We start from the raw sequence: 25,198 nt of genomic DNA, 5'->3' as shown, positions 1-25,198 counted from the left end.
GGGACAAATGCAGGACGTGTGACGGGGTAGGTGGCTCAGAGCGAGACAGAGACAGGCCCATAGGGACAAACACCGGGGGTAGACAGAGGGAGAGGGACGGCACAGGATTTGTCAAGCGGAACTGTGGGAGGATCTTTACATTTTGATCACTGTTTGAGGGACAGATAAACTTGCTTATATTTTACATCTTAAGCATAGTGTACACAGCAGCTTGAAATGTCGCTCATTCTGACCGTGCTGGATAAGCTGGCTTATTTCCTTTCTCTCATCGCGTTTTGTGTCAGCGTGTCGTATAGCTGGGTGAAATGAAAGTGGATTCCTCTAAACCTGCTAGGCTTCAGTATGATGCAGAGTGTGTTTTTGCAACTGATATTTGACACATGATATTTGAGATGTAGCATTTGTATTAGAATGGTTGCTCAACACCTGTGGAGAGTTAACACATTTGTGGTGTAAGTTGCTGAATCTTCAACAATCTTCCTTCCTCTGTATTTTATGTCTGTGACTCTCACCTGTAACTTGAAAAAAATGCATCTGATGGTGTGTGTGTGTGTGTGTGTGTGTGTGTGTGTGTGTGTGTGTGTGTGTGTGTGTGTGTGTGTGTGTGTGTGTGTGTGTGTGTGTGTGTGTGTGTGTGTGCGTGCGTGCGTGCGTGCGTGCGTGCGTGCGTGCGTGCGTGCGTGCGTGCGTGTGTGTGTGTAGGTGTAAGTGCAGACGGCAATCAGCATGTTCCGGTGCATTGCGAGGCCAGTCCAGGTCCATGTGCTTGTGTTGGTGCTGTGTGTGTCAGCCAGTGATGATGACTTCCACTGGACCAAGAACGAGCGCGGCTCGTTCCACTACGGCACCTTTCCGACCGGTACTGTGGGACTTGGGACACGATATACAGACACATCTAAATTCCTAAGATGAGGGTAAAATCCAATTGGTGTAAAGTAATTAAGTACATTTTACTCAAGTACTGTACTTTAAATAAGTACAATTTTGAGGTATTTTTGTGCTTTTGGAGTATTTCCAATTGTCTATTGTTTTACTTCTACGCCACTACATCTCAGAGGCAAATATTTTACTTTTTACTCCACTACAATTATTTGAAAACTTTAGTTAATAGTTACTCTGCCGATATAAATTATTATATTATAAAAAAACATACATTAACCACTTTAGCCCATTTTTGGGGGCAATTTTCAAACATTTTACTTTCACTTTTCGTACTTTAAGTATATTTTGATGCCAATACTTTTGTACTTTTACTCAAGTAACATTTTGAACACAGGCCGTAAAAATGTGTATTTTTTTCCCATTCAGATTTGAGTGAAAATTGCAGATTTACAAGCTCACAACACGCCACATTATGAGCTGGTAGATCTGCTATTTTTGCTATTTGTCGCACTACTTAGTATATGGGATTAAGTGGTTAAGAAAATGCTAACTGTGATTAACTACGGACATCTTTGGCCAAGGTGATATCTCATATTATACAACAGGTAGTTCCGACCAAGCAATTTGATTGGCTGAAATAGCTTTCTAGCCGTGCTTCAAACCAGCATCATAGCACGGGCCTAATCACATTAATAAATCACTCCGCACCTGATTAGACCATATATGGCACAGCTGTGCAGTGAAGTCACGCTGTCCCACGGTAGGAAAACAAACAGACAGTAGCCTGACCCACCGCCGCCACTGGAGAACAAACAGCTATGCAAAATGGACTATGTTGTTAATTTTGACTTATTTGGTGGACTTACGGTTGATCAATGGTTAGACGGTTATAAATATCCTCCTGTGTTAAAGTAAAATTACTCCCATTTCGTTAACAGTCCAGTGTATGTTATACTTTATCGTACGAAGGTATCGCACGGCGAAAATAGCCGATCTCCAAGTTCACAACACGTCGCCATCGGATGTGTTTTGTTGGTAAACTGTTGTATAATCGCAATATTACACTCGAGGGTGTGCTTTACCTTACATTATTGTCACTTCTGTGATGCGCGCGGAACTCGGCTTCGCCTCGTTCCTGACCGCATCACAGGCGTGCCAATAATGACGGTAAAGCACACCCTCTCGTGTAATATTGCTTAAATGACTTGCTCTTCAATGCCAGGCTTCTCCTGGGGTGCTGGGAGTTCTGCATATCAAACAGAAGGAGCTTGGAACATCGATGGCAAAGGAATGAGCATCTGGGATGCCTTCGCCCACACCAAGGGCAAAATCTACCTGAACGACACAGGTGACACTTCCTGCGACGGATACTACAAATTTAAGGTGACGTACAATCTTATATTCAAATCGCCTAGACGAGAGCCAGTGGTGGAAAAAAGTGCTCACGTTTCTTACTTAAAAGTATCAATACCGCAATGTAGATATACGCTGTTACAAGTAAAAGACCTGAATTAAAAATTTACTTGAGTAAGAGTACAAAAGTATTGGCATCAAAATGTACTTAAAGTACCAAAAGTAAAAGTACTCATTATGCAGAAATCTTCCATTTCATGTTTTAAAAATGTATAAAATCTTTTGAAAATAGCTGATCTACAAGCTCAACGCTGATCTACAGCTTGTAGATCGGCTATTTTCAAATAGCCGATGTCTATAGGGCATAGCAGTGGCGGCCATTTTCTGGTTCCACTTCAAAATACTCAATGCATTTTTCCCATTGACATTTCCAAAAATATTTATATCAATTAATTTAAGCCTAGAATCAAGCCATCCAGGGTCCTGGTGAATCATGACCATAAAACGTTTGATTCTGTGAAAAAACTTTTTTGAAAACAAAGGGTATTTATTAAATATAGTATATCATATAATTAAATATATAATAAAATAAAATCACAGAAAAATGTTATGGTCATGATTCACCAGGACCCTGGATGGCTTGATTCTAGGCTTAAATTAATTGATATAAATATTTTTGGAAATGTCAATGGGAAAAATGCATTGAGTATTTTGAAGTGGAACCAGAAAATGGCCGCCACTGCTATGCCCTATATAGGGCTATATTAAGTGGTTTATGTATGTTTTGTAATAATAATCAAAATCTACAGAGTAACTGGTAACTAAAGTTGTCAAATAATTGTAGTGGATTAAAAGTACAATATTTACCTCTGAGATGAAGTGGAGTAGAAGTAAAAGTATTGAAAATTGGAAAATGTTCAGTGAAGTACAAATTCCTCAAAAGTGTACTTAAGTACAGTACTTGAATAAATGTACTTAGTTACTTTCCACCACTGACTAGAGCGTGGGTTGACCGAGGACCTTGGACAGTACAAAACGTAACATCCGGACTTGCGAGGCGCACCGTCGCTCCGGTCCGCCGGACCGCCCCAGGGAGACGCTCAGGAGGCATCCGTACTAGACGCCCGGACCACCTAAGCGGCTCCTTTCCGCGCGAAGGAGCAGCGGAGCAGCAGCTCACAAGCATTTGAGCTTGTAGATTGTCTATTTTCAAACATTTCAGTACTTTTACTTTTGGTACTTTAAAGGGATATTTCACTTTCAAAACAAATTTGGGTCATTTTATCGTCTACTCAGGCTTTTGGGAGCACCCCGGACAGTTTTTAAGTTGCTTGATTCAGTACTTAGATATTTGATATTCATTTTATCAGACTTAATTACTTTCCACCACTGACTAGAGCGTGAGTTGACCGAGGACCTTGGACAATACAAAATGTAACATCCGGACTTGCGAGGCGCACCGTCGCTCCGGTCCGCCGGCCCGCCCCAGGGAGACGCTCGGAGGCATCCGTTCTAGATGCCCGGACGCCCCCTTCCTATACAAACCCATTCAACGGAAACACCCGTCCTTGGTTCTGGTGACTGATATTGTCCTTCTAATACGTGAGAGTTTTTTATTCTTTATTTTTTCTATTGGGAAATGAAAACTTTTGATACAATAAAAAAAATGTTTTAATAAATAAAAAAAGTTTGCGAAAAAACACGGCCCCTCGCGTATTAGGCAGGATAAGTCACCAGAAACAAGGACGGGTGTTTTTGTGAATCTAACATGTTAAAAATTGAGTTTGAAGTTATAATGTGTTTGTATAGGAAGGGGGCGTGTCTGATAAAATGAATATCAAATATCTAAATACTGAATCAAACTTAAAAACCGTCTGGGGGGCTCACAAAAGCCTTTAAATTCTCAAGTAAATTTGGAATTCCAGATTTTTACCTGTAACAGAATACTTCTACATTGCAGTATCGATACTTTTACTTAAGTAAAACATTTGAGTACTTTTCCCACCACTATATAAGACTAGATTTGAAGACTGCGTAACGGCCTGAAACTCTAGTATGCTACAAAATACATTATCGATATTAGTGGTGGAAGATGTACTCAGAGTTTGGACTTAAGTATAAGTAGCAATATGATGCCAAGCTAATAGACACTCCAACCTTTCGCTTCCTGGAAGTTCAGCAAATAGAAGCCATTATTCTTGCATTAATTTAAATACATAAATAAAGTTGAAATGTTGTTTGAAATGACCAAACTTTCTACCAATGATGTCACTGGTAGGCAGGTTTCTGAACTGTCCTACTCTTGAACACAGACTGAGAAGACAGACATTATGCCATATTATAATGAGCATTAGTGAGGACCAATTATATGAAGATAAGGTTGAAAATGGGGGTTACTGTACATGACTGAAAGATACATTTGATATATTTCCAAAAATATTATGGTAGTCTCTCTATGAATTTAGTACACATGGACCACAATGGAAATAAGCCCTCATGACTTTTTGTGTTATCCTTTTAGCACCATTGTAAAATCATACCACTGTACTATTTGCAAACTGTTAATAAAGTATTCAATCAATCAAAAAAAGCCTACTTCCTTCACAAAGAAAACATGCAGCAATTATCATATCAGGGCTGGGAACTGCCTATTCCCATATTGTTGAAGCAAGGGGGCGGGGCTGGCGGGGCTGGGAGAGAGTCAGCGCACTGAAGTCAAGGCACAGACTACTGTGTTGTTGACGGACAACGGATGCACGCTTATGAGAAACAACAACAATAAAACCTGGCAAAACAGTTGCGTGCATTAGCGCAAGATGAGGATAAAGGAAACATTCAGTCTAAATGTCCAGCTTGCTAATTCTCGCCTACTACAACTACTTTTGAAACTTTAAATATCTCTAAATATTATAAACTTTCAGGACAGCCTAAGTACAAATATCATTTATAAAAAGGCTACTATAGGTTATAGTGAAGTCGGACTGAATAATGACTTCACTGACTTCAAGAAGGTCAGTTGGCTCTCGTGCATTGAAGGAGGCATGAGCTCGGCCCTGGCCTCCCTAGGCTGGTGAGGGGAGTGTAGCGCCCAGGATCACTTAGAAAATTGGCACCAGGTGAAAAATAAGGGTTACAAAATCGCGGGATAAAAATAAAAACAAATAAAAAAAGGATTAGAAAATGATCATATTTTGTTTTATTTACATTTTCAACAACGTCCCAACTTTTTGGGAATTGGGGTTGAAACGTTGTGCATAATGACCTGCTCAAAATAGGGTTGGATCATTCGTTGATTATTTTATTCAATTATAAAAATAATTAAATAATCAATTTTATCTACTAGTTCGATTAACTGTCGCACCCATAGTGCATATGAACAGCAATATGTTTCCTTGCCTCTACTTTTAGGATGACGTCAACTTGATGAAGGACATGAAGCTGAATCACTATCGTTTCTCCATCTCCTGGCCAAGGATTCTACCCAATGGACTGAAAAGTAAGCAGACTCTCTCATTTTACGGTGGTTCGCCCCGGCGGGCGTGGCTTGAAGTTAGGGTTAGGCATAATTCCTGTGAGGTTGAGGTTAGGATTCAGGTTAGGTTTAGGCATAGGTTTGGTGAGGTTCAGGTTCGGGTTAAGGTTAGGGTTAAGGTTAGGGTTAGGCATAGTTTTTGTGAGGTTAAGTTTAGGTTCAGGATTAGGGATGGGCGAAACACCATAGAACCACCCTCGAAAGTGACTCGTGAAAAGTTAAGCACATTTACTTGAGTACAGTACATTTTTGGAGTTTTTTTAGTATTTGTTTTCTTTGCAAGCACATGACTTTCACTCCGCTACATTTCAAACAGAAATATTGTACTTTTGAATCCGAGTAGATTTCTAGGAAGGGACTCTTGAGACCCAGACTTACAAAAATAGCCTATATTATCAATGAACCACTTGAGCCCTATTTCAAATGAGGCCGATCTGCAAGCATTTGCATTTGCACTTTTGAATACTTGAGTAATTACTTGAAGTACACTTAAGTACACTTTCGAGGTATTTTTTACTTTACTGGAGTATTTTTTATTTCCAATACTTTTACTTCTACTACATTACATCTCAGAGGCAAATATTGTACTTTTACTATACTAGAATAGCAAACTTTGGTTACTAATTACTTGGTAGATTTTGATTATTATTATTACAAAACATACATTAACCACTTCAGCTCTATATACTTTGGCTATTTGAAAATAGAGGATCTACAAGCTCAAAAGCTTGTGAGCTTATACCGGTAGATCTGCTATTTTCAAATGATTTTCTAGCCTGCAAAAGTATATTTTGATGCCAATACGTAAATACTTTTACTCAAGTAAATGTTGAATACTAGACTTTTTCTTGTAACAGATTTCTACATGATGGTATTGATACTTTTATACTTAAGTCAAATCCACCACTGTCCACCACTGTTTGAGCTGTGGTGTGATGAAGGAATGAAGCTTCATGTTGTGAATGTTTTCAGGTGAACACATCAATGAGAAAGGAATGAAATACTATGATGACCTCATTAACATGCTGCTGGACAATAAGATCACACCCATAGTTACTCTGTACCACTGGGACCTACCTCAGGTGAGATGCTGCTTATTGTGACATAATAATCATACACTCAATTATTATATTTCTGTCTAGGCGTTATATTCCCATACATGAGCAACTGGCGGCCCGGGGGCCACATGCGGCCCCCACCTTCACTTAATGCGGCCCGCAGGTTAGTATCGGAATATTGATATATTATTGATTTCAGCTGTTACAATTCCAAACATGCAAACATGACCCGCTTTAATGACTTCAGTCTATATTAGTAGCTTATGACTAGTATTAAAATTCTATTGTCTTTTTATGTCCAATGTATATATTTCAGTTAACATAAGTAGAACTAAATGCATTTGTAATTAAATAAAAATGTTACTTTTCAGGATTAAAAAAAATAAAAAAAATAAATAGATCTGGATTCCAATTCAAAAATAGCAAAAATAGCAGATCTACAAGCTCAAAACGCGTCGCATCGCACTGCGGCACGTTTTGAGCTTGTAGATCAGCTATTTTTGGCCATATATAGTGGCCCATCATCAAAGTTGCCCACCCCTGTTCTAGCCATTACTTTTTCGAATAACTGAAAAATCAAGAAGCGTGTCTTCATTTTTGTTGTTGTTGGTTTTATATTGATGAGAAATACAATCTGATTAGTCTGTTTAACCACTTAAACCCCTTTGTGTTCTTCATCTTACATTGTCCAGCAAAAATAGCAGATCTACAAGCTCAAGCTTTTTAGCAATTTCGTATATATTTTTGCCTCCTTTATTTCTTTTTTGTCCCATGGCAATTTCTTTCCGCCAATTCAAGTATTTGATTTAAAATCTTCATATTGGTCCTCACTAATGCTCATTATAACATGGCACTATTTCTGTCTAATCACCAGTGGTGTAAAGTAACTAAGTACATTTACTCAAGTACTGTACTTACAATTTTGACTTTTACTTAAGTAAAACATGTGAGTACTTTTTCCACCACTGGTGATCGCTCCCCCTGCAGGTGTTGGAGGATAGATACGGTGGCTGGCAGAACATCAGCATGGTCGACTATTTTAACGACTTTGCCAACTTGTGCTTTGAGAGATTCGGAAACCGAGTGAAGTACTGGATCACTTTCAACAATCCATGGGTATGTCACCAAACTGTCAACATCACCAATCATCAAAGTCAGTTTGAGACATTGACATCGCTGTCCGCCAGAAACCACATCTCTCCATATTTCATTTGAGTGTTTTTGTTTGTTTGTTTGTTTCTTCGTAAAAGAATGCCCTATTTTATACTTCTATAGTCCGTAGCTGTAGAAGGTTATGAAACAGGAGAACACGCACCTGGACTGAAGCTGCGAGGAACAGGGGCTTACAAAGCTGCCCACCACATCATCAAGGTGAAGTCCAATTTGGGGAAAATAGCAGCTCTATAAGCTTGCGTTGTGAGCTTATAGATCTGCTATTTTTGGTCTGTGACGCTGTCGTACTATGAAGCAGTGGTGTAAAGTAACTAAGTACATTTACTTAAGTACTGTACTTAAGTACAATTTTTAGGTATTTATACTTTACCTGAGTATTTCCAACTTCCAATACTTAATTATTTGAAAACTTTAGTTACTAGTTACTTTGTAGATTTTGATTATTATTACAAAATATGCATTAATCACTTCAGCCCTATATACATTTCGGCCATTTGAAAATAGACAATCTACAAGCTCACAATGCGTCGCGATGCAACGCATTGTGAGCTTGTAGATCTGCTATTTTCAAAAGATTTTTAAACATTTGAAATGGGACATTCTGCATAATGAGTACTTTCTACTTTTGGTACTTTAAGTATATTTTGATACCAATACTTTTGTAATTTTACTCAAGTAACTTTTACTTGTAACAGAGTATTTCTATATTGCAGTATTAAAACATTTGAGTACTTTTTCCACCACTGCTACGGAGCATAAATTAGGCATAAAGGTCCTTACACACCGGCGAATATGCGAATATACGCAAAATTCGGACTCGTTCCGAATAATTAAAAGACGCTTTTTCGCTTCGCGAAACTGATGTGGACGCTTGCATTGACTTTATAAGGTTTTTAAAGAAAACGTATTTATTCGCATGAAGAATTCGCCCCGGTGTGTAAGGACCTCAAGAATGAAGTCAATATTTGTTTGTTTTCACAACCATATTATTATTATTTTATTTTTCTCTTCCTTGCAACAGGCACATGCTAAGGTTTGGCACACGTATGACACCCAGTGGAGAAGTAAACAAAGAGGTGAGAGAAACAACACATGACAAAATAATTAAAGTCTGCACAGCAGCATTGCTCCGACAAGTTTTTACTTGAACCCATTACAACCGGAAAAGCATCTGTGTCATTGTTGACCACTTTAACCATTATTTTATACTTTGTCTATTCAAAAGTAGCCGATATACAAGCTCACAAGCTTGTAGATCTGCTATTTTGGAAAAATCTTGTCATTTTTCGCAAATCTTTGAATATGTATATATATATATATATATATATATATATATATATATATATGCTTTTGTAGGGTCCTTTGCTTTGCTTTTGGAGGGTCCCTCGATCAAAAATAAGTTGTATTCTTATATGTACCTGTACACAAGATGTAACAATAAAGCACAACCTTGAACCTTGAACCACCTGTACCACTTGTAGGAGCAATGCTGTCTTTTATTATTGTCTCCGCCAGGCCGAAAGGCATGGCGAGAGAGTATGTTTTATTGTTTTGCCCCTGTCCGTCCGTGTCCGTCCGTCCGTCCGTCCGTCCGTCCGTCCGTCCGTCCGTCCGTCCGTCCGTCCGTCCGTCCGTCCGTCCGTCCGTCCGTCCGTCCGTCCGTCCGTCCGTCCGTCCGTCCGTCCGTCCGTGTGTGTGTGTGTGTGTGTGTGTGTGTCCGTCCTTCTGTCTGCGACCAGCTAGTCTCCGCCACCGTTGGCCCTGTCGCTGTGAAACTGCGCACACACACTCCCTGGATGCCACAGCAGAATTTTTTTTTGCTATTACTCCTACAGATTTTGTCCAAAAAACACGCAAATCGGTACACAGTATCTCTATAGCCATGTGATCAACATGGATCTGTCTGATTTTCCATATTCCATCCTGATTGGCTAAAATTGGCTTCCAAAGTATGCAGGATTGGTTAATTTGGAACAAAATGCCTCAAATCATGCACGCAGCATGCGATTTCCGTGAAAGTTTCCACAAAGATTTCCACTTGGCCCAGGAAGAAATGCCACTTGAAAACGTTCACATCAGCCTCATGGTGGCGCTATAACAGGCCAATTCACGTTTTTTAGCTATAACTGCACCGATCTGCGTCAAACTTTGCACGCACACTCCCTAGAGGACAACGAAAAACCTTTGCCCTGCATTTTTCACATATGCCTTTTAGAGCGCCACCAGGAGGCTGAGTTTTGTAAAACAATTTTTTTGCTCTTGCTCCTTCAGATTCTGTCCAAAAATCACGCAAATCGGTACACAGTATCTCTATAGTCATGTGATCAAGATGGATGTGTCCGATATTTCATATTCCATCCTACTTGGCTAACATTGGCTTCCAAAGTTTGCAGGATGGGTCCCTTTTGAACAAAATTCCTCAAATCATGAACGCAGTGTGCGATTTCCATGAGATTTTGCACGCACATTCCCACTAGGCCGAGGAAGAAATGCCACCCTTTTCACATTGGCCTGTTATAGTGCCACCAGCAGGTCTAATTTAGCAAACCACATTTTTGGAACAAAATGCCTCAAATCATGAATGCAGTGTCCGATTGTCGTGCAAGGCCTAAGAAGAAATGGCACCCTTTTCACATTGGCCTATTATAGTGCCACTAGGAGGCCACAATAATCTACCTGACCTGGCGGAGACTTGTGGTCCGAGGAGCACTTTTTCTAGTTTTTAACTGTTACTCTGTGTCCAGCACCAGCGACAAACTGTAAGTGCGCAACCCATATCAGAACTAGAAACACCCATTTGATTGATCGATTGATTGAATACTTTAGTATTAGTCAGAAATGTAAACAGCACGTGGTACAGTCAGACATTTAAGATAAAAGGATAACAAAAAAGTTCTAGACAATGATTACAACGTTATTGAATATTGCATGCTCGCTTAATATAGTGCAGCCTTAATATCGGGCACCTAAACATTGCGGGCACCTCAATGTTAAATGATAGTAAATAATTTGGGAAATGGTCTTAAGTAATTTAAAGTATACATGATTTGAGCATTCTTGAACATTTGACATTTAAGGCCCCATATTTCTACAATTGGTACACATTGCTACAAAACATTGAACAGTAAATGTAGGTCTGATAATGATGTACCGTGCGTGTTCAAATCATGTATAATTTACATTATTTCACACCATTTTCCAAATTCTTATTTTTTTTTTACATTTTGGAGAAAAAAAATGCTAGTTCAACATTGAGTTGCCCACAATGTTGATGTGCCCACTCTTTGTGCATGCTTTTACAGAACCATTTCAGAACCCCTAATTCACTCATTGTGTGTGGGTGTGGGTGTGGTGTGTGTGTGTGTGTGTGTGTGTGTGTGTGTGTGTGTGTGTGTGTGTGTGTGTGTGTGTGTGTGTGTGTGTGTGTGTGTGCATGGGTGCATTCGTGCGTGTGTAGGGTTTGTGGGGATCTCAGTGTCAGCCGACTGGGGGGAGCCGGTAGACATCAGCAACCAGAGAGACATAGAAGCAGCAGAGAGATACGTACAGTTCTACATGGGATGGTTTGCTACGCCGATATTCAACGGAGACTATCCTCAAGTTATGAAAGATTACGTCGGTAAGTGACATGATCCGCAGTCAAAATAAAACGTAACCTCGCTGTCGGGGGTTAAGGGCTTAAAAAGCTTAAAGGGATATTTCACTTTCAAAAAAACTTTTGGTCATTTTATCGTCTACTCAGGCCTTTGTGAACCCCTCAGACAGTTTTTAAGTTGCTCGATTCAGTATTTAGATATTTGATATTCATTTTATCAGACACGCCCCCTTCCTATACAAACCCATTGTAACTTCAAACTCCATTTTAACCATGTTAGATTCATCAAAAACACCCGTCCTTGGTTCTGGTGACTCATACCGCCCCCCTATGTGAGGGGGCTGTGTTTTTTCAATTACTTTTTTCATTTATTTTAAATATTTTTTTGGGGAAAATGAAAAAAATAAAATACAATAAAAAATAAAATAAAATAAATAAAATAATTAATTGGAAAAACTCGGCCCCCTCATGCATTAGGAGGGGAGGGTGAGTCACCAGAGCCAAGGACGGGTGTTTTCGATGAATCTAACATGTTAAAATGGAGTTTGAAGTTACAATGGGTTTGTATAGGAAGGGGGCGTGTCTGATAAAATGAATATCAAATATCTAAATACTGAATCGAGCAACTTAAAAACTGTCTGGGGGTTCACAAAGGCCTGAGTAGATGATAAAATGACCAAAAGTTTTTTTGAAAGTGAAATATCCCTTTAAGTATGGAGATAAACACAATAAACGGTTTATGCCCGTTTGTATCGTATCGAATCGTTTTGCAATGCAAATAATCGTATCGAAACGTTTTGCAATGCAAATAATCAATTTTATCGATACTAAGTTGTATTGCGTTGTATTTCGCAATTTTAAGAAGAAAAAAGAGAAAGAGGGGTATAATTACTTTTCCATTACATATCGCTACATTTGGTTTATCGATAAATGTGTTTGTGTTTGTTCATGTCAAGGTGCGGGTTTGTCCATTAGTGTTCAAATACAGTGTCCATGTATTTGCCAGAGAGTCACTGTGTTTACTTATTTATATCCATAATAATTAAAAAACCTGCACTATCCACACATTTCACACTATATGACATTATATGTTATACATTATACCTTATATGTGTAATATGTGTACAATTTCTACCAATAGGTAGGAAGAGTGCCCAGCAAGGCTTGGGAGCTTCACGGCTGCCTGTCTTCTCACCTCAGGAGAAGAGCTACATCAAGGTACAGTGACCAGACCGGTCCGTAAAACAATAAAATATGCAGAATTTCAACATTCATTCATACCAAATTGTGTGTGCTATGTACTAAAATATATTGGCCCCCACCCTGATTGGACAAACTTGGCAACCTACCTGGAAATGTATGTTCTTTTTATTAAAGTGCTGGAGAGTCAGGGAGACCCCTGTTATTGAACAGACACACTCTCAGCTTTAACTTTTTAACACATTTTCTGTTTTAACCAAAACAAGAAAATATCACTTACACCACCTTTAAGGGTACCTGTGACTTCCTGGGGATCGGTCACTTCACCACGCGGTACATCACCCAGAAGAATTACCCATCAGGCCGAGGGAACAGCTACTTCACTGACAGGGACCTGGTGGAACTAGTGGACCCACGCTGGCCCGACCCTGGCTCTGAATGGCTCTACTCTGTGCCATGGGGATTCCGTCGCTTGCTAAACTTCATCAAGGTACACACACACACGCACACACACACACACACACACACACACACACGCGCACACACACACACACACACACACACACACACACGCACACACACACACACACGCACGCACACGCACACACACACACACACACACACACACACACACACACACACATACACACAGTGCTTTGAATTGAAAAACACAGAGTGGTGGAAAAAGTACTCAAATGTTTTACTTAAGTAAAAGTATCAATACTGCAATATAGAAATACTCTGTTACAAGTAAAAGTCCGGAATTCAAAATGTACTTGAGTAAAAGTACAGAAGTATTGGCATCAAAATGTACTTAAAGTACCAAAAGTTAAAGTACTCATTATGCAGAATGTTCCGTTATTCTAGAGTTCTATCTAACTCCAAAATCTCCCCACGGACCGGGGACGTATACATGCAGATATATTTGGCGTAAATCACTCAACAGCTCTACAACTAAACATCAAAGCACGCTACACCGCTCCTGTCTTTTGTAGATGTATTAATAACACACACACACACACACACACACATTCACACATAAACACACATGGTTACTACACTAAACTACAACTTTGAACAGAACGGTCTACCCTCAGCCAGCTCACGAGTAACTACAACCGTTAGCCCTCGCTTAAAATGGATACTAAAGGTAATTAATTGAAATGATGATGAGATGCAGTATTAGCAGTAGCAGTAGCTGTAGGTTTTTAAATTGTGGAAACATAGAAACACGGGACCATGCAAACATGTAACCAACTTATACGAACTATACTAAACAATAAACAATATATACTAAACATCCATCTATATGTACACAACATATATGATTGGTAATAAAAGAGCTTATCACACAAAATAACTATTTTCAATGCACATTTGCTTGCCAGGTCACATCTGCATGCAAACGCTCTCTCATGCTACGATGGAATGAATCCCGCTGATCAAAACAACTCTATGTAGTAGGGGGTACTAACCACCAAAAATGGCCAAATCGTTACGCGGCGGATAAAAGCATGAAATTTGATACAGATGTCCCTTGGGTCATCCTAAAACATCCTAGAAGGGTTGCCCAAAAAAATCTTAAACAGGAAGTGAGTTATGGACAAAATTCTAAATGGCCACCTAAACTGTTGACCGTTGACTCAAAAGACACCAAAATAATCTCCAAAAGGCATAAAATTTGGCACATATGTCCCTTGGGTCATCCTAAGACATCCTAGAAGGGGTGCCCAAAGGAATCTGAAACAGGAAGTGAGTTATTGACTAAATTGAAAATGGCCGCCTAGTGTTGTCGATTGACTCAAAAGACAACTAAAGAATCTCATAAAAGCATACAATTTGGCACACATGTCCTTTTGGTCATCCTAAGACATCCTAGAAGGGGTGCCCAAAAAAATCTTAAGCAGGAACTGAGTTATTGACAAAATTGAAAATGGCCGCCTACAGTGTTATCTATTGACTCAAAAGACAACTAAAGAATCTCATAAAAGCATACAATTTGGCATACATGTCCCTTGGGTCATCCCAAGACATCCCAGAAGGGGTGCCCAAAAAAATCTTAAACAGGGAGTGAGTCATTGACAAATTTGAAAATGACCGCCTACAGTGTTGTCGATTGACTCAAAAGACAACTAAAGAATCTCATAAAAGCATACAATTTGGCATACATGTCCCTTGGGTCATCCTAAGACATCCTAGAAGGGGTGCCTGAAATTATCTGAAACAGGAAGTGAGTTATTGACTAAATTGAAAATGGCCGTGTACAGTGTTGACAGATGATGCAAAAGACACTCATAAAAAATAATCTCATAAAAGCATGAAATTTGGTACAAATGTCCCTTGGGTGATCTGAATGCATCCTAAGGGGTGCCAAAAAAAGTTTTAATAGTCTCTCAATGGAAAACACTCCTCCCACACGGGCTGCACTGCTACAATATTCAAATCGAGCAGCCAATCTGGCATTTGGTCCAGAAGCCTGAAAGCTATGCAATCTCTACCATCTCCTGACAAATATGGATGGATTAAAGTCGCTGATTCGTGGACACCTTTATGGACACTCTTGCCAGAGGCTGTTTAAGTTTGTAGAGAACTCAAGTGTGGCTGCAAAGCTGAGCCCTTCTGTTCGAGAAAGTGTAGATGCCAGGATGCTGGGTTACCTTGCAGAGCACTATGCCAATGTGCTGGTAATTGCGAAATGGCACACATGAATACATGTAGTTACTAAACACTAATCACAAAAAACAGTAATGATCAAGAAGAAAATACATGAGAAGATAGAGTGTAAAACAAGCAAGAAGATGTAGAGTGCAAATTAAATAAGATGCAGAGAGTAAAATAAGCATATGCAGAGTAAAATAAATAAGAATATGCAGAGAGTTAGATAAATAAAGAAGATTCAAAGAGTACAATAAAAAAATAATGCAGAAAGTAAAATAAATAAGTGATGTAGAAATGAAAACAGAAGGTAGACTACAAAATACGGCAGGTTATGCACTGTATGTATTGCACTGTAATTGAGTCTGTATTGAGTCTGCATAATATGCAGACTGCCATGGTCAACTGTTTAAACAGCCATTTAGAATTTCTTCAACATGGTCCCTTCCTAAAAAGTTTAATAAACAAGCAAACAAACAAATAAATAACCCCTTCTAGGATATATTAAGAAGCACTCAATGTACGTACAGTACCAAATTATACACTTTTATGACGTCCCTTTATGTTTTCTTTTGTGTCAACTGCTTTAGGTGGTCACTTCCTGTTTAAAACCTTTTTGGGCACCCCTTGTAGGATGCGTTCAGATCACCCAAGGGACATTTGTACCACATTTCATGCTTTTATGAGATTCTTTAGGTATCTTGCATCATCTTTCAACACTGTAGGCGGCCATTTCCAATTTAGTCAATAACTCACTTCCTGTTTCAGATTATTTTGGGCACCCCTTCTAGGATGTGTTCGGATGACCCAAGGGACATGTATGCCAAATTGTATGCTTTTTGGAGATTCTATAGGCTTTTTGAGTCAATCGCCAACACTGTAGGCGGCCATTTTCAATTTAGTCAATAACTCACTTCCTGTTGAAGACTTTTTTGGGCACCCCTTCTAGGATGTCTTAGGATGACCCAAGGGACATGTGTGACACATTTTATACTTTTTGGAGATTCTTTAGTTGTCTTTTGAGTCAATCGACAACACTAGGCGGCCATTTTCAATTTGGTCAATAACTCACTTCCTGTTTCAGATTTTTTTGGGCACCCCTTCTAGGATGTTTTAGGATGACCCAAGGGACATCTGTATCAAATTTCATGCTTTTATCCGCCGCGTAACGATTTTTCACTTAGTGCCCCCTACTAATGCGCATGCGCACGATCATGAGTGAAAGTGAAAAACAACCCTATATGCATGCGCACGATCACAAGGGTGTGGTGTATTTTGCACAAGTGTGACAATATTCTTGAAAGGAAGTAGAAAGGTCCAGACCAGTAATGTTCCCCAAGTCGATTTATTGGACAAAAACAGAGTACAGAGCACCAGAGCACATGTCAGCCTTGCTGCTACATGGTGTGGCCGGAACAGAACAGAACAGAAGAAGCAGGGCAAGGGCAAGAAGGAGGGACGGTTTCTTTGTCCTCACAGTATTTATAGGCAGACTTCACATGTGTGTGTATGTACTTGCATACATTGGATGTGCACGTAGCTAGGTGTGTGTGCTACATCTCTTGTGTGTGTGTGTGTGTGTGTGTGTGTGTGTGTGTGTGTGTGTGTGTGTGTGTGTGTGTGTGTGTGTGTGTGTGTGTGTGTGTGTGTGTGTGTGTGTGTGTGTGTGTGTGTGTGTGTGTGTGTGTGTGTGTGTGTGTGTCCATTGTGCAGAAGAACAACACCCCAAGATCCTAGAGGTCAGCTAAGGTCAGATGCCCTCTGGGAAGCATCCTTTGAACTGGACATCTAGTATTAGAGCAACCACTCTGGAATGTGCACTGTAGACCACTCAGTATCAGCCTATGTCTCTGTGTGTGTGTGTTCAAATTGGGCTCTATAAGTCCATAAATGTGTATCAATTTACCACAAGGGAAAGTGAAACTCTTACTCAACAGTCAACACACATGCGTTTCAATTAAATATGGACACTTGCCGTATCACAAACTTAACAGAATAATTCCCATAAAATCATACCCCCGGAGTTTACACGGTAAACAAACTATTTATAAATACACAAACAAGTGTAAATTTCCATGACGTCACCAAACACGGAGAACAACAAGACCCCTTTCTCTCCGCTAGAGGTCGCCCGCTACCAGCTTAAAACGTGGCTGGCGGTGAGGAATCATATAGTACAATACAAATATAATAAGGTCGGTTAGACCCTAGAAAACTCCACACAGAATGTCCGATTTCAAGTTTTCAAATGTTTTAGAATCTTTTGAAAATAGCAGATCTACAAGATCATTGTGAGCTTGTAGATCAGCTATTTTCAAATGGCTGAAATGTATATAGGGCTGAAGTGGTTAATGTATGTTCTGTAATAACAATCAAAATCTACAAAGTAACTAGTAACTAAAGTTTTCAAATAATTGTAGTGGAGTAAGAGTACAATATTTGCCTCTGAGATGTAATTGGAAATTGGAAGTACTCAAGTAAAGTACAAATACCTAAACAATTTACTTAAGTACAGTACTTGAGTACATGTACTTAGTTACTTCCCACCACTGAAAACATCCATGGTAAAAGTATGTTATGTATGTTATATATCATGTATCCTTGACAGACTCAGTATGGAAATCCCATGATCTATGTGACAGAGAACGGCGTGTCAGAGAAGATGACGTGCACAGACCTCTGTGACGACTGGAGGATGCTCTATTTCAGAGACTACATCAATGAAATGCTCAAGGGTGAGAAAATAATAGATGACTACATTACAGTAAATCACCACTACGGCTAGCATGCACTGCACGATATTAGGAAAACATGCCGTATGCGATAACATTGTTGAAAATTGTGATGACTATTTGACTCGCGATGAGTAAACAAAATCAATATGTGTACAGTCTACAGTTTGAATGTATGCTTGCCTTAGGTTTAATGAAATATAGAAGAATAAAGGTATTGATTATATTTCCATTCCAACAACGTGGTTTTAGTGAAGACATTGCACCTGGCTACAGCTGCTATTGACTATGAATATACCACCAACTTAGCAATACAGTTTCTCACTGCTCCCCTTAAAACATTTTCTTCTAATCCAAACCAAAAAACTATTCATACCTGGATTGTTGAAAGGAATAATTATAAGAATTAAATCATCTCTTTTGCATTATGTAAAAGTATTTTGTGATTATTTTTATTGCTCATGTTGATATTGCAATGAGGGGGGGACCTTGCATGTCCAAAACTTATTTTACTTTTCAAGAAATAGAAAAAAGGACCAACGTGTTGTGAGCTTGTAGATCACATATTTCCCCTACCATTTTGCTACTTTTTGCACTTTACTCCATATGTGTGTAATGTAGTTGTTCTGTATTACTAGGGGGAAAATTACTAATGTCCTATGTGCACATTGTAGCGATAAAGGATGGAGTGAACGTGAAGGGCTACACGGCCTGGTCCCTCCTGGACAAGTTTGAGTGGGATGAAGGATACTCGGAGAGGTTCGGTCTGTACTACGTGGACTTCAGGAACAAAAACAAAACACGTTACCCAAAAGCCTCGGTTCAGTACTACAAACGTATCATCAGCTCCAATGGATTTCCCAACCAGAGAGAGGTAGAGTATTATATACTTAATGGATATACTGTATGTATATATATATATATATATATATATATATATATATATATATATATATATATTTATTTATACACACACACACACACACACAGTGGTGGACTAAGTACTCAGATATGTTACTTAAGTAAAAGTATCAATACTGCAATTTAGAAATACTCCGTTACATGTAAAAGTCCGGAATTCAAGATTTACTTGAGTAAAAGTACAAAAGTATTAGTAACAAAATGTACTTAAAGTACCAAAAGTAAAAGTACTAAAATGTTTGAAAATAGCAGATCTACAAGTTCACAACGCGCCTCTATGCGACATGTTGTGAGCTTGTAGATCGGCTATTTTCAAATAGCCAATGTATAAAATAGGGCTAAAGTGGTTAATGTATGTTTTATAATATAATAATTGATAATTGCAAAGTAACTAAAGTTTTCAAATAATTGAGTAAAAGTACAATATTTGCCTCTGAGATGTAGTGGAGTAGAATACTCCAGTAAGTAAAAATACCTCATAATTGTACTTAAGTACAGTACTTGAGTACATGAGTTACTTTACACCACTGAAATCTAATCTATAAATGAAGATGTTTGCATATAGAGCATCATGTTAGCATGCCATAGCTTTGAGAGTGTATGTGCTGTTCACAGGTGGAGAGTTGGAAGAGGAAAGCAGGGGAGCTGTGTTCCTCCAGCAACCAGCTGCTAGCTGCAGGTCAGTGCACACACTGCTACAACAATGGTTCTTTGACATGGTTACTACGTATGCTACAGGTATACGACCGATGAGTTAGGACTCAAGTGGCCAAAAGTGAGGTGCGTTACAGGGCTTTCTCAGTTGCAGCCCGCTCCCTTTGGAACTCACTCCCACCTCACATCAAAGTCGCCTCTACCCTTGCCCTATTCTAACCAGTGGTGGAAAAAGTACTCAAATGTTTTACTCAAGTAAAAGTATCAATACTGCAATGTAGAAGTAATCTGTTACAAGTAAAAGTCTGGAATAAAAAAAATACTTGAGTAAAAGTACAAAAGTATTGCTATCAAAATGTACTTAAAGTACCAAAAGTAACTAAAATGTTTGAAAATAGCAGATCTACAAGCTCACGACGCGTTGTGAGCTTGTAGATCAGCTTTTTTCAAATAGCCTAGGTATAAAATAGGACTAAAGTGGTTAATGTATGTGTTATAATGTAATAATTTATATCTTCGAAGTAACTAGTAACTAAAGTTTTCAAATAATTGTAATGGAGTAAAAGTACAACATTTGCCTCCGAGATGTAGTGGAGTAAAAGTAAAAGTATAGACAATTGGAAATACTCCAGTAAAGTAAAAGTAAGTAAGTATTTTTTTTGTTTTTTGTTAAAAAGGTTAAAGTACTATATTCTGATAGTAATCATTGCTACAGAGTGTTTGTTCGGTCACAGGAGTCTCTCCAGCTCTTTAGTAAACAGAATATAGTACATTTTCAGGTAGGTGACAACTTTTAAGCCAATCAGGAGAGAGCACTGAAAAAATTTTCTGCTTAATAAAGAGCTGGAGAGACATGGAAGACTCCTTTTACTGAACAAACACTCTATAGCAATGAGTACTATCAGAATATAAAGCTATTTAACACTTATTTTAACCAAAGTAAATCACTTACCCTACCTTTAAGTACAGTACTTGAGTACATGTACTTAGTTACTTTACACCACTGCTCAAAACACACCTTTTCAGACTTGCCCACCTAATTCAATTCTCCCTTTCTGCCTTTTAGTTTTAGCTTGATGATTTGTTTTCTCTGCTTAGTTTTTAGCCTTTTAACAATTTTTCTCTTAATAAAGTAGTTTATTTTGTTTTGTTGTAAAGCGACTTTTGGTAATATTATTATTATTATTATTATGATGATGATGATGATGATGATGATGATTAGTATTATTATTTTTATTATTATTATTATTATTATTATTACCCTTATTATTATTATTATTATTATTATTATTATTATTATTATTATTATTATTATTATTATTATTATTTATAACAGTGTTCATTATATAGTTATAGTAGGGCCTATCATACTGTTATGCTTGTAAAATATGCCATGAATATAAGGTGGAGGAATGAAAAGTAACATTTATCTGTACCATAGATGAAACAAATATGGATAGAGGACCCTGAGCACCAACAGTAGACAGTGGTTCACACTTTTTCCTGTCAAGGACCGCCAAAGGACCCCCAAATTTATGTATTTGGCCCCGGACCCCCATCTGAAAATGCTTTGTGCCAGGGACCCCCAGAAGAGAAGATTTATGTTAAAAGGATCCAAAATTATTCAAAATTGTCCAAACGTTTTCGATATTTTCCAAAAATGTTCAACAATAACAGATGTACAAGCTCGCAGCGAGCACTTTGAGCTTGCATATCTGTTATTTGTGAATAGGCAACGTATAAATGGATAAAGTGGTTAAAATGATTGTGATGCTATATTATCTACTTTAGCTGGGGACCCCCTGGGAACCCCCTCAAGGACCCCTGGGGGTCCCCAGACCCCATGTTGAGAACCACTGCTTTAGAGGCTCTCTACTGGTTCTTCAGCTTAGTTTACACAGCTAATGGTTGCTAAAATGATGCTATATGGAAAGTTCTATACAACCATTTGACAAAGGTGCTATAACAGTGGTTCTCAAACTTTTTCATGTCAAGGACATGATATGTATTTGGCCGTGGACCCCCATCTCAAAATATTGTGTTCCAGGGACCCCCAGAAGCAAAGATTTGAGTTCCAAATGTTAGCTTTAAAAAATTGATATTCAAAGGTTTGCATACATTTTCAAGATTTTTCAAAAATAGCAGATCTACAAGCTCTTACCGCGGCACTTGAGCACTATGAGCTTGTATATCTGCTTTTTTTGAATAGCCAAAGTATACAAGGTTAAAGTGGTTAAAATTATTGTGATGCTATATTAACACATTTAGCTGGGGACCCCCTGGAACCCCCCATGGACCCCTGGGGGTCCCAGGACCCCACTTTGAGAACCAATGCGAGAACCTAACCCACTGTATATACTGTACTGTATTTAAATTGTATGTTTATATATTTTCTTTATTTCAATACAAATGTAATTCATAAGATTATTGTGCCAGTTGAAAACGGCAAAAATAGCAAGCTTACAGTATCGATTGCAACACGGGGAGGGGGTTCCAGACAGTTGGGGGCTCTTGCATGGAAACGTTTGGGAACCCTGCTTTATACAGTAGCACCAAAGGACGGTATAGCACCAAAAGGTGGTTCCCCTACAATTACAAGCCCAAGAACCACTTTTAACGGGAACGCATCTGTGTAACCACTTTAACCATTATTTTATACTTTGGCTATTTTTGAAAAATAGTAAAAAATAATGCAAATCTTTGAATATATATACATATTTAAAGCGAACGTTTTTTACTCAAATCTTTGCTTCTGGGGTCCCTGGAACAACATATAACATATAACATGAAACAGTTTGAGAACCACTGATTATAGGCCTATATATTTATTTATTTTTGGGGGGGGAGGGTTAGACATTTGTAGAATCCCCAGAAGCAAAGATTTGAGTTACAAATGTTAGCTTTGAAAATATATTCAAAGATTTGCACTCATTTTCATGATTTTTCAAAAATAGCAGATCTACAAGCTCATAGCTATGAGCTTCTATATCTGCTATTTTTGAATAGCCAAAGTATAAGATAATGGTTAAAATGACAGATGTCTTAATGGGTTAATGCGATTAGCACAATCTTTTGTATTTATACTATGGATATCAAACCAAATGTTCTATGTAAAATATGTGTATCGTATGAGACAGCACTGTGAGAAAGGTAGGGGCCAAACAAAGGAAAATTCTGTCTTTCTTTAGTTTCTTCTCCTTCTAACATCTAACAGGATGTTTCTTTGTTTTGCCCCTCCAGCTAGAAGAAAGGCCCAGGGAGATAAGCAACATTCAGGGATGCCAAAGGGTTTTCCAGTGCATGATGAAGTTTAGGTACAACGTATTCATCTTGTCTTGATAAAGACAAATCAGTGGTTCTCCAACTTTTTATTTAATTTAATTAACCCCCATAACACTCAGAGTTAAGGACCTGTGAGGGTCATCATTTTTCATTTTGAACTTTGAGGACCACTTAGACTTATCAATTGCACTGATCAATTTCAGCTGAAGATATGACTGTACGCATCTCTCATCTGTTACCATTGGTGTCAAAAATTTACTACATTTACTTGACTTGACTTAAAGCGGCAGTAGGTAACTTTACTGTTTACTGTTAACATACTCTACCATACAGATTGTATAAGTTATATCGTATTAACATAGTCTAACCAGTAACCATACAGATTGTATACGTTATATTGTACTAACATACTCTACCATACCGATTGTATAAATTATATTGTATTTACATACTCTACCATACAGATTGTATAAGTTATATTGTACTAACATACTCTACCATACAGATTGTATAAGTTATATTGTATTAACATACTCTACCATACAGATTGGACAAGTTATATTGTATTAACATACTCTACCATACAGATTGGACAAGTTATATTGTATTAACATACTCTGCCATACAGATTGGACAAGTCATATTGTACTAACATACTCTACCATACAGATTGGACAAAATAACATTTTATTCCCACACAAAATAATTGCATAATAGAGCTTTAAGCTAAATTTTGAATACAGGCCTTTTACTTGTAACAGAGTATTTATCGCTGTGGTATTGATACTTTTAATTAAGTAAAAACAATCTCAAGCATTCTACTATGAAGCAAAGCATGTTTAGCTTGTGAACTGATGATTCTGTTGGCTGTAGCTGTAGTTTTTATCCTTGGTAGCCTAAGGCACGTGCACAAGTTGGTTGTGAGGGGCCTTCAAATTAGCCTGGTAAACCCCTCCCTCCGGAAATCTAATTTCCATTTGATTTCAGGAAGGGGTCTGGCCTGAGCGCCTGTCTGGGCGTTTCTGCGGAGTTCATAACATGAACTCTCCTATCAGCGTTCTCGCTCATTGTTCTATGATTGACAGCGCATGTTGGCCAATCAGGTGGAACCCGAGTGAACCCGAATGGAGCCGAGTGCAGCTGAGCAAAAATGGAATGGCGGCCATTAAAACTTTGTCCGCTGGTTTGTCCGCTGTTTTAAAACTTCAAAATGCTCTCAAACCTCTTTTTTATGGCACGGAATTTACTTTTAACATATTTTTCGGATAGCATTTAGTTGTTTAACTTCATATATGTGGTCAATTAATCATGACAGAGCCTATTTCAAAATACAATTTCAGAGAACTGGCAGGGGCGGGCAGTGACACTCATGTATCCGACTAAAGTAACCTATTTTCGGCATGGCTCTTTCAAAAGTCCCCTTGCGTCACGTTGCTCTTTGGTGGTGGTGGTGGAACGAACTGCTGATTGGCTGAAGGGGTGGTGGTGGAAAAAACTGCTGATTGGCTGAAGGGGTTGTCAGTCAACGGTATTACTCCCACCCAGCTCCCGCACACAGCCAAAAAGCCAAACAGGCCCCCATGCCAGACTCACTATTGGAAACAAATGGAAATGAGATTTCCGGAGGAAGGGGTTTACCAGGCTACCTTCAAATGGCCGGCCTCTCCAAAAGGAGGGCCAAACAGTTAGCAAGGTACTGCTCAGTATCAGCTACTATTGGAAGCCGCTCAATTTGGAGGAGGCGTTGTTTCCTTTATCCATGATTGATGTCTGCTGTGTTTGACAAGTATATCAATTGCATTGTATGTAACAATGTTCTGCCTTATAGACACTGTCCCACTGCACTGGCAGTGTTTATGTCCTTTGTACAAGGTATTCTTGTACTTCTGTTTATGTGTGCATAAATACATATCAAGTGTGTGTGTGTGTGTGTGTGTGTGTGTGTGTGTGTGTGTGTGTGTGTGTGTGTGTGTGTGTGTGTGTGTGTGTGTGTGTGTGTGTGTGTGTGTGTGTGTGTGTGTGTGTGTGTGTGTGTGTGTTTTCAGATCCGTTGATAAGCCACATGGAGATGGTGTCAGAGATCGTGGTCCCCACCGTGTGCACGCTCTGCATTCTGCTCAGTGCCGTCTTTCTCATGTTCCTGCTGCGTGCGCGATTCTGA

The 25,198-nt window shown here is 38.7% G+C and overlaps 1 protein-coding gene across 1 annotated transcript; it reads left to right on the top strand.

Annotated features, from left to right (window-relative positions):
• Nucleotides 1-726: 726 nt before the first annotated feature.
• On the top strand, nt 727-25,198 carry LOC308089540 (lactase-like protein; the record flags this gene model as incomplete). The annotated part of the gene is made up of 15 exons (XM_080434330.1): nt 727-859; nt 2,105-2,265; nt 5,644-5,731; nt 6,740-6,849; nt 7,813-7,941; nt 8,101-8,196; nt 9,020-9,074; nt 11,456-11,617; nt 12,735-12,811; nt 13,086-13,283; nt 18,057-18,183; nt 18,855-19,054; nt 19,717-19,780; nt 22,996-23,043; nt 25,083-25,198. The coding sequence occupies 15 exons, from the start codon at nt 727-729 to the stop codon at nt 25,196-25,198; spliced, it is 1,764 nt and encodes a 587-aa protein (XP_080290456.1).

The sequence above is a fragment of the Gymnoscopelus braueri genome (assembly GCF_963280865.1).
Source record: "Gymnoscopelus braueri genome assembly, chromosome: 1".
NCBI classification, from domain to species: Eukaryota; Metazoa; Chordata; class Actinopteri; order Myctophiformes; family Myctophidae; genus Gymnoscopelus; species Gymnoscopelus braueri.
Note: the sequence above shows the minus strand (reverse complement) of the source record. Positions and strands in the feature narration are given on the sequence as shown.